The 9,845-nt window shown below is 43.3% G+C and overlaps 2 protein-coding genes across 3 annotated transcripts; both read right to left on the reverse strand.

The window, feature by feature from the left end:
- Nucleotides 1-733: 733 nt before the first annotated feature.
- Nucleotides 734-2,538, reverse strand: LOC126600780 (uncharacterized). The gene has a single exon (XM_050267428.1). It carries the CDS (start codon nucleotides 1,406-1,408, stop codon nucleotides 734-736), a length of 675 nt encoding a protein of 224 aa, XP_050123385.1. The 5' UTR covers nucleotides 1,409-2,538.
- A 3,218-nt stretch (nucleotides 2,539-5,756) lies between these two features.
- On the reverse strand, nucleotides 5,757-9,310 carry LOC126600778 (probable cyclic nucleotide-gated ion channel 16). Of its 2 annotated transcripts, none has more exons than XM_050267423.1 (6): nucleotides 8,702-9,310; nucleotides 8,162-8,374; nucleotides 7,582-7,916; nucleotides 7,309-7,420; nucleotides 6,934-7,170; nucleotides 5,757-6,796 (listed from the first exon to the last, which is right to left on the reverse strand). In XM_050267423.1, exons 1-6 carry the CDS (start codon nucleotides 9,152-9,154, stop codon nucleotides 6,008-6,010), a joined length of 2,139 nt encoding a protein of 712 aa, XP_050123380.1. In that variant the 5' UTR covers nucleotides 9,155-9,310; the 3' UTR covers nucleotides 5,757-6,007. The 2 variants fall into 2 exon arrangements, with proteins under 2 accessions (XP_050123380.1, XP_050123381.1); XM_050267424.1 differs by having other exon boundaries at nucleotides 5,758-6,796; nucleotides 7,582-7,892; nucleotides 8,702-9,309.
- Between the last annotated feature and the right edge of the window lie 535 nt (nucleotides 9,311-9,845).

A 9,845-nucleotide genomic window follows, 5' to 3' on the forward strand; every position in this document is an offset into this window, starting at 1 on the left:
GCGTGTTGTGTGACCGCCGTATGCCACTGAAGCTCAAGGGAAAATTTTATAGGACGGCAATAAGGCCGGCGATGCTGTATGGCACAGAATGTTGGGCGGTGAAACATCAACACGTACACAAAATGGGTGTAGCGGAGATGAGGATGCTTCGTTGGATGTGTGGGCACACGAGAAAGGATAAGATTAGGAATGAGGATATCCGGGGTAAAGTAGGAGTAGCCGAAATTGAAGGAAATATGAGAGAAAATCGGTTACGGTGGTTTGGACATGTGCAAAGAAGGCCTACTGACGCTCCGATTAGAAGATGCGACTATGGGACAGAGGTTCAGGGCCGAAGGGGTAGAGGAAGACCTAGGAAAACTTTGGAAGAGACTCTAAGAAAAGACTTAGAGTACTTGGATCTAACGAAGGACATGACACAGGATCGAGCACAATGGCGTTCTAAGATTCATATAGCCGATCCCACTCAGTGACTTGGATTTTCCAAGTCTCCAACCAAGAAGTTTTCCTCACTCGGGAACTTAAGGGAACACTACCCCAACCTACATGCTCCACTCAGAAAGCTTCAACATACAAGCTTCAACAAAAGAAAATTCAAAGAACTTAGCGAAGAAGGCTTTGGTGTATTTAACACAATACGTTGAAATGAAGGAAAGCTTATTTATTGATATCCCCGATAAGCTACAAATATGTACATATACATGAGTCAAAATAAACACACAAGAGGGAGCCTTCACAAAGGTTGCTTAGGAGAAGTCTCAGCAGTCGGTAGAGCCCCAGAAAGAGAAGGCACCGGAGGGGGATCATTTGGAGCCTCAGTACTGGACAGAACCCTAGAAGGAGGAGGCATCAGAGGTTGATCATTTGGAGCTTCATTACGCGGTACAGCCCCAGAAGACGAAGGCAATAAATGCCTTTGGAACAAACCCACAAATCTCTGATGATCAAGTAAAACCTGACCATCAGTTTCCTTCATCTGGTCAAGCTTCCTCTTCATGTTTGTAGCATAGTCATGTGCGAGCCGGTGCAACTGTTTATTCTCATGCTTGAGCCCTCTAATCTCCTGTTTGAGACTCATCACTTCAGCCGCCAATGATTCAACTTGGCGGGTTCGAGCAAATAGGCGTTGGGCCATATTAGACACAGAACCTGCACACTGAACACTGAGAGCCAGCGAATCCTTAACAGCTAACTCATCAGACCGTTTGGAAAGTAGTCTGTTATCTTTGGGAGTGAGAAGGTTCCTGGCCACCACCGCAGCGGTCATATCATTCTTCATCACGGAATCCCCAACGGTAAGAGGACCAGTTGAGGAGACGAAGGATGGGCGCCATATGTTGTCTGGAGAAGGCGGGGCTGCCTCTTCAACAAGGTTCAAGTCAAAACGACGGTCGGAGGGGCCAGACATTTTCAAAGGTGTTGAAGAGAGAAGAGGTCGGACAAATCAAGATCTTAGAAGTGCAAGAATGAAGCTTCTACTGGTGGAGATTCAAGTGTGCTTTGGAACTTAATGCCAGCCTCTATAAAAATCTGCACTCGACGGAGCTTCAGAAATCAAAGAGGCGCCTGCTCAGAAATCGAAGAGGCGTTTGCTTTCTCAAAAGTTGGGCTGCTTAGAGATCACGAGGGTTGATCTCAGAAATCGAAGAGCCGTTTGCTTTCTCAAAAGTTGGGCTGCTCAAAGACCACGAAGGCCGATCTCAGAAATCGAAGAGGCGCTCGCTTTCTCAAAAGCTGGGCTCCCTAGAGACCACGAGGGCCGATCTCAGAAATCGAAGAGGCACCTACTTTTCCAGCCTTGTCAGCACCTGTCACAGGCACACTCAGCTTTGCGGAAATTATGGGCATTCTGTCAAAGACTTCTGGGGAAGTAGAAAACACATGAATCTTACTGTTCAATCACCCACTTCCCACACGCAACAATAGCTCATGGGTACCACAGATAACTTTGCCAAAGTTCTCTGCCAAAGTTGAGCACGTGAAGCTTGCAGCTCCCACTACATCGCTCTGACCAAGAAGGGTAAAAGAATAGCAAAGAAACAGCACTAACAAAGTTTAGACCCATAAATTTTGAAGGTCTAGCTACCATATTATTACCCACAAGGGTAAAGGAACAGTACCACTGCTGGATAATTGGAAAGTCCATGTATGTCAACCTCTGTGCTTCGTGGCAAGGTAGACTAGCAAACATGCCCAACCTTTACTCACATTCGAGAAAACACTCCCAATAAGATTGCTTGCTCCAAAATCGAAGAGGCACCGTCCTCCGAATCTAAAGAGCCAGACTCCCAACATGACTACTTTCTTAAAAATCGAAGAGAGGGTAAAGGAACAGTACCATTGCTGGATAATTGGAAAGTCCCTGTGTGTCAACCTCTGTACTTCGTGGCAAGGTAGACTAGCAAACATGCCCAACCTTTACTCACATTCGAGAAAACACTCCCAACAAGATTGCTTGCTCCAAAATCGAAGAGGCACCGCCCTCCGAATCTCGAGAGCCACTCTCCCAACATGATTACTTTCTCAAAAATCGAAGAGACACTGCTCCCCGAATCTCGAGAGCCAGACCCCCAGCATGATTGCTTTCTCAAAAATCGGTGAGGCACCGTTCTCCGAATCAATCGAAGAGGCGCTCGCTTTCTCAAAAGCTGGGCTGCTCAGATACCACGAGGGCCGATCTCAGAAATCGAAGAGGCATCTACTTTTCTAGCCTTGTCAGCACCTGTCACACGCACACTCAGCTTTGCAGAAATTATGGGCATTCTGTCGAAGACTTCTGGTGAAGTAGAAAGCACATGAATCTTACTGTTCAATCACCCACTTCCCACACGCAACAATAACTCATGGGTACCACAGATCACTTTGCCAAAGTTCTCTGCCAAAGTTGAGCACGTGAAGCTTGCAGCTCCCACTACATCGCTCTGACCAAGAAAGGTAAAAGAATAGCAAAGAAACAGCACTAACAAAGTTTAGACACATAAATTTTGAAGGTCTAGCTACCATATTATTACCCACAAGGGTAAAGGAACAGTACCACTGCTGGATAATTGGAAAGTCCCTGTGTGTCAACCTCTGTGCTTCGTGGCAAGGTAGACTAGCAAACATGCCCAACCTTTACTCACATTCGAGAAAACAGTCCCAACAAGATTGCTTGCTCCAAAATCGAAGAGGCACCGTCCTCCGAATCTCGAGAGCCAGACTCCCAACATGACTACTTTCTCAAAATCGAAGAGAGGGTAAAGGAACAGTACCATTGCTGGATAATTGGAAAGTCCCTGTGTGTCAACCTTTGTGCTTCGTGGCAAGGTAGACTAGCAAACATGTCCAACCTTTACTCACATTCGAGACAACACTCCCAACAAGATTGCTTGCTCCAAAATCGAAGAGGCACCGCCTTCCGAATCTCGAGAGCCAGACTCCCAACATGATTACTTCCTCAAAAATCGAAGAGACACTGCTCTCCGAATCTCGAGAGTCAGACCCCCAGCATGATTGCTTTCTCAAAAATCGAAGAGGCATCGTTCTCCGAATCTCGAGAGCCAGATACCACAGACCACTTTTTCAAAGTGCTCTGACAGAGTTAAAACATGTGAAACTGGCAGCTCCCACTACCGTGCTATGACCAAGCAGGGTAAAGGAATAGCATTACTACTTGTTGTTAGGGAGACTCCTATATATGTCGACCTCCATCCCAACGGACAGGCAGACCTGCAAAAATGCTCAACCCTTCATCATATCTGAGAGGGCACTCCCAACAAAGCCTTTCGAAATATTCAGCTTTCTTTCCCCCCGATAATACCTCTGCAAACAAGCTATACTAGAGCAAGAATATCTCATATCATCAGGGTTAAAAGCAAGAGTATCCCATATCATGCTTTTTCCCTGTTTTTTCTTTTGGCCTTGTTTTTACCTGCAAGACAAGGAGAAAGAGAGCAATATGTCAGCACTTGGAATCAAGCTTCCAGCCAGGAACTGACTGCCTGGAACCCCTTACCTGATTACTTACCTGGCATTGCTCTCGAGTACTCATCTTCATCATCTTATGTTTCCAGGGAAGATTCCGCATCTGCTTGAGGAACAGATAGGGCAAGTGCGAAGGATACAAGGAAGCATGTGGAGACAAGCGTAACAGCACACGTGCCGATACATCCATTACTCTGTCAAAAGCAAAAGTATCCCATATCAGCAGGGTGGAACGTACTCTAGATTTGATGGACTTGTTTTGACCCTCAAATTCTTCAGTCGGCCTTATACTCTGGAGGAAACCAGAAAACCCTCCAGCTCAGTTCAAGAATAAGCCTGTGGAAAGTTACTTCTTCAAAAGCAAAAGTATCTCATATCATCTCTTCTCATTTTTCTTCTCTTTATCCTTCATGCTGCTGCAAGATGGGGAGAAGGTGAACAATCAGTCGGAGCTCTGATTGCTTACCTTGTCTGTCACCTCTTTCAGCAGACCCCCTAGCTCGGCGACTTGGGGGACTCCTACTACATGGTTTGTATCGCGCTTGACCAAGCCTGAAACTACAAGTAAGCTTCAAGTGAAATTGATACATTACCTTGTGCATCTCCACCAGTTAAAGATACCACCCCTGGATGGAAGAAGAGTACTTCCAGAGAAGATGCCACATCTACCTATGAGACAGATAAGGCAAGTCAAGACGACACCACACTCCGATACTTAGAAGTTTCGTGATTACGAGATCATTCTCCCACAATATTTCCTAATGTCATTTGTACTAAATCATTCACTCGTACTCACTAAAGGAGAGCTTGAACCTATGTACTTGTGTAAACCCTTCACAATTAATGAGAACTCTTCTATTCCGTGGACGTAGCCAATCTGGGTGAACCACGTACATCTTGTGTTTGCTTTCCTATCTCTATCCATTTATATACTTATCCACACTAATGACCGGAGCAATCTAGCGAAGATCACAAAAAGCGACCGTTTTCGTTACCTAGGATCTATCTTGCAAGAAAACGGAGAATTAGATGGAGATCTCAACCATAGAATACGAGCTGGATGGAAAGAGTGCATCCGGCGTGTTGTGTGACCGTCGTAGGCCACTGAAGCTCAAGGAAAAATTTTATAGGACGGCAATAAGGCCAGCGATGTTGTATGGCAGAGAATGTTGGGTGGTGAAGCATCAACACGTACACAAAATGGGTGTAGCGGAGATGAGGATGCTTCGTGGGATGTGTGGGCACACGAGAAAGGATAAGATTGGGAATGAGGATATCCGAGGTAAAGTAGGAGTAGCCGAAATTGTAGGAAAGATGAGAGAAAATCGGCTCTGGTGATTTGGACATGTGCAAAGAAGGCCGACTGACGCTCCGGTTCGAAGATGTGACTACGGGACAGAGGTTCAGGGCCGAAGGGGTAGAGGAAGACCTAGGAAAACTTTGGAAGAGACTCTAAGAAAAGACTTAGAGTACTTGGATCTAACGGAGGGCATGACACAAAACCGAGCGCAATGGCGTTCTAGGATTCATATAGCCGACCCCACTTAGTGGGAAAAGGCTTTGTTGTTGTTGTATATGTATTACTATTTATATAATAACACGTAGTGTACCACCTCGTATTTATGTGACACTGAAAAATCTTTACTTTTGGCGGTCCATCTCTTTGGATTTGGAACCACGTTTGAGTTAATTTGGCGGTCCATCTCTTTGGAGCAATCTTAATGCAACTCTCCTTTTGAGAAATCACTGTTCTATTTTTATATATTTTGTTTTCTGTGCTTAATTGTTTTTTTACCCCCGAGGATGGCTGCCTTCGCTGAAGAACACCATCAAACTCTGGTTGTAGTGGACTGACTCACTGGTCAATCACTACTCATCTATCTATCTTGTTTAATCCATTGCATATTTCCTTACATTTTAGAAACGGGTAAATGATGAAAATATATAGTAATACAAACTGTATATATATATATATATATATATATATATATATATATATATCTGTAACTGGTCACGCAAAGGATTCTGATTATTATATACTCAACTAATCTGCTGAAAAATCAGGTTCAATTGGCTTGAACAATTTTTTGGGCATACTAGAGCTGGTTTCATCATGTTGAATAACCGATGCCACCTTCTGAATCCCTCTTCTGGTGGTTGCAGCAAATTTGGAAGCCAATATCGCCGGCCCAAGCGGAATATTCTGCTGCCTATTCGCCTCGGACGATGACCTCTCAGCACCTCCTATACCATCATAATCTCTACTAGTTCCTACTCTAGATTCATTGCCATTGCCAAGCTCTTCTTGCTCCAAAACATGTGCGTAATAGTACTCCTCCTCTATTGCCAACTCCATTGCCAACTTTCTCTTCCTAAACCTTCTCCAAGCAACTTGTATAAAACAAGCCCCCCAAGTTCTCCACTGGTGTGAATAGTACCGAAAAGCATGCTGCAGTCTTTTGCTGTGAAGGCGCTTGAATTGAGTGGCAACGAACTTGAGGTCTTCAGCTCTCAGCGCAAATGCCTCAACTTCGGTTAGGGACCTCACCGTACGCGTCGAGCATGGAAGGTTGAGGCTTGATGTAGGCATCAAGGCCCATGTGAGCAACTCTTCGCCGCAGAAATCGCCAGCCCTGAGGGTAGTTGAGTTGTAGAACCCTGTCCTTCCACCATCAGTTGTGGAGCTCTCAAGTTGCCCTCTGATGATGAAAAGCATCTCATTCACAGGATCACCTTCCCTGATGATGTATGTGTTCCTGGTATTCAGGGATGACTCGAGACGTTCACATATGGCGTCTAGAAGCTGATCGTCCATTTGTGCGAAAAAGGGTACCTGAGAATTGAAGAAATTATACCACCAGTAAACGATCAGTGCCAACAACTTATAAACTCAGCTGCATTGCGCTTATCAGCAAGCGTCAGCATGTGAGCAATGGTTTAGATTGACAGTCTCCCAAACATAATGCTTACACGGCGAACAAGGGCAAGGCATAAATGCCTTTGGATCTGGCGGCGGAGATCTGCAGGCAAGGATTGCAAAATGTTTTTCTCATCCACACCTCTTGTGGCAATCCATTTATATTGAACAAACCGACGAACACGCTCTTGCAGCTCCGCAGGGAGCTGACGGTGCCTCATCCACTCCTCTGTGTCTCTCCTTTTTACCCGCCATTCCTCAAGTCTAATCGTTGCAGATTGCAGATAGGTCTTGAAGAAATGCGAAAATTTATAAAAATAAGTAACCAATGTATCAAAAATTCAACCATGTGAGGGAAAAATTAGACCTAGATTAATAAATTAAGACATTTTCTTGTATGTAGTAGATATGCCTTGAGCAAATTATACCTGCATCTGGCTCATGAGATGTGAGAAGAGAACTAGACCAAGAACGGCAATGAGAATGCAAAATGAGGTTTCACTGATAAAAGTGCTTGTCTTAATATCTTGTCCGTATGAACTGCGTATCGCGAAATGAGTAAAAGACATGAATTAGCACAAATAGCTTGCTTAATTTTTAACTGTTTTCATTCCTTGACGGACAAGTAACTATTATTATATGATCCAAATGTAACAGCAGAAAAATGCATTTTGGCTTGAGCTAGTAACAGCAAAGCATACCATAAATTTCTCATACCCCACCAAAGGCAGTAGAAATATTTTTCAATGATGTATGCAGAAGCAACCTCATTAGTGAAAGCCTCCGCAAACATTCCAAACTCAAATTCGTCCTTACCAGCTGCATCACAACTAGTCTGAACTTTTGTGATTTGCAGCCAAAGTTTTCGTTCGGGGTTATCGGCACTGCCACAATCCAGAAACGAAATTTTACAGGATGGAGAATGTGTGTTATTCACCTCCTTTTTACATTCTCCCGTCCAGCACTCGTACTGCCGTCTAATGGACATCACATACCATGAAGCTCCAACAATCTGCACTGAAGAACAACAACCATCCTAACAATCAAACCAAATAAATAAGGCGCGGTATAGTAAATCGCTGGATCAATTATTATTATCTCGCATTTTATGTTGTCAGAACACCAATTTGGCACCACATATTCGAAGAAGAGCTTATCAAAATCAACAGCTTAACAACGTAAGATGTCACTGTCAAATTGTAAGTACGTAGTAATAATTGAACGGAAACAAAATGGGATACAAACACACACATAGATATAACTAGCCATCTAGGTTCTTACATGTGCAATTAGACAAAACAGAACGAGATTGTAAGCTGCCCCTGACCAAGCAGTCTTGGCTACAACGCCGGTCGATTTAGTAATTCGTCGGTTGAGAGGGAAAAGTTGAATAAATCGAGGAATATATTGAATGAGCACAATTAAAGAAAGGGTATGATTAGCATGAGCAGCTGTTGGGTTTTTCACTGCTGGAATTACAAACCAAATCACAATCTGCAAAAACACAACAAAACAAAAATAAATTATATATATTCCATAAGTGATGGTATTCGTTGGACACTGCTCGGATACTTCCTGCAAATTATAATTCAACACATATGCATAAAAAATTTGTTAAAAACACAAAAGTAAAAATTAATCCAAATATCGAGATAGGAAATGTAATCCAAATTTGTGGGGGAAATGATTCCCGCACACCTGTTTTCTTATTTTGCACTCCACCTTTTGTTTATGTCGTTTGATTTTCCTTTGATTTATTTAATCAACAACTACAAAAAACGTGAGAAAAAGAGTGTGTAGAAATCATTGTTGAGTAACTACCTGTGGGAGTGGTAGGGAGGCGGCAAGATCGATAGAGAAGTCGCCCTTGAGGTAGCGGATGGCGATAGCCCTGGGGTCCTTAATGAGCTGGCCCCGCCCAAAAACCCTAGAACCTGGATCGATATAAGCAATTCGAAACTTGATTAGGATATTGATAATGTAGAAGAAGTCGGCAACCGTACGGAGAAAGGTGACCAAGATGCCAAGGCCCATGTCGATCTGCATGCAAGCGACTTGGTCGCTAGCCGTGGTGGGCAAGAAGAAATAGAGGGGGTCGAGGAAGAGGCCGACGATGCATATGACAAAGAAGATGTGGTTCCATTGCGTCACGCGTTCGGATCCTGGGTCGAGGATCTGGTACCACCACGGGATCTTCTTGCTGAGGGAAAATGGGGTCGAGAAGTTGCGGAAGCGAGCCGAGGCTGCGGCATACGGCTGGAAGCTGTGCATCATCTCTAGGCGTTTTAAGATTTAGCCACGAGACAGAGACATATTAGTTTGAGAGATTTGTGGGGGAAGAAAGAAGAAGAAGAACCAGAAGAAGAAGAAGAAGAAGAAGAGAGGAAGGGCTGAGGTTTCGGGTTTTCATGACCGTTGCATGAACGGGAAAAACGCGCCAAATGTTCTTTACTTTTTATTTCTACTTTTCATTTTGTATTTTTTTTCATTAAAACTGAAAAAAAAAATTCTTGAGATGAAGACTTAAAAACTTTTATTATCTCTTTCTGGCACAATCAGCATGGGTTTAATGATTGCCCATGATCCTAACAGCTTCAAAATGTTTATGCATATTTGTATTTAACCCATATAAACAAGGGAACTTTAATGAAAAGTTTTCGGTACTGTTCATTTTAACGAAAAACTACATTTTTACACTAAAAAGTCAATCCTGGTATTATTCACTTTACCATTTATTTTGTCCTTATCGTTAAAACTCAAAATTTTTAAGTCATTTTCATTAATTTTCCTTATAAACAACTATGACAAATTAAAGTACAACTTCCTCCTTTTTCTTCTATCGTCCATATCTTCTTTTTCTCTTGTCTTGTATGCTACTGTATTGTGCGCACTAAGTGTTGATGTAATGCCTCAGTTGACAAACATTGGCCATTTCCAACATTACTCAATAATTTCCTGCAATTGT

The sequence above is a fragment of the Malus sylvestris genome, chromosome 14 (assembly GCF_916048215.2).
Source record: "Malus sylvestris chromosome 14, drMalSylv7.2, whole genome shotgun sequence".
NCBI classification, from domain to species: domain Eukaryota; kingdom Viridiplantae; phylum Streptophyta; class Magnoliopsida; order Rosales; family Rosaceae; genus Malus; species Malus sylvestris.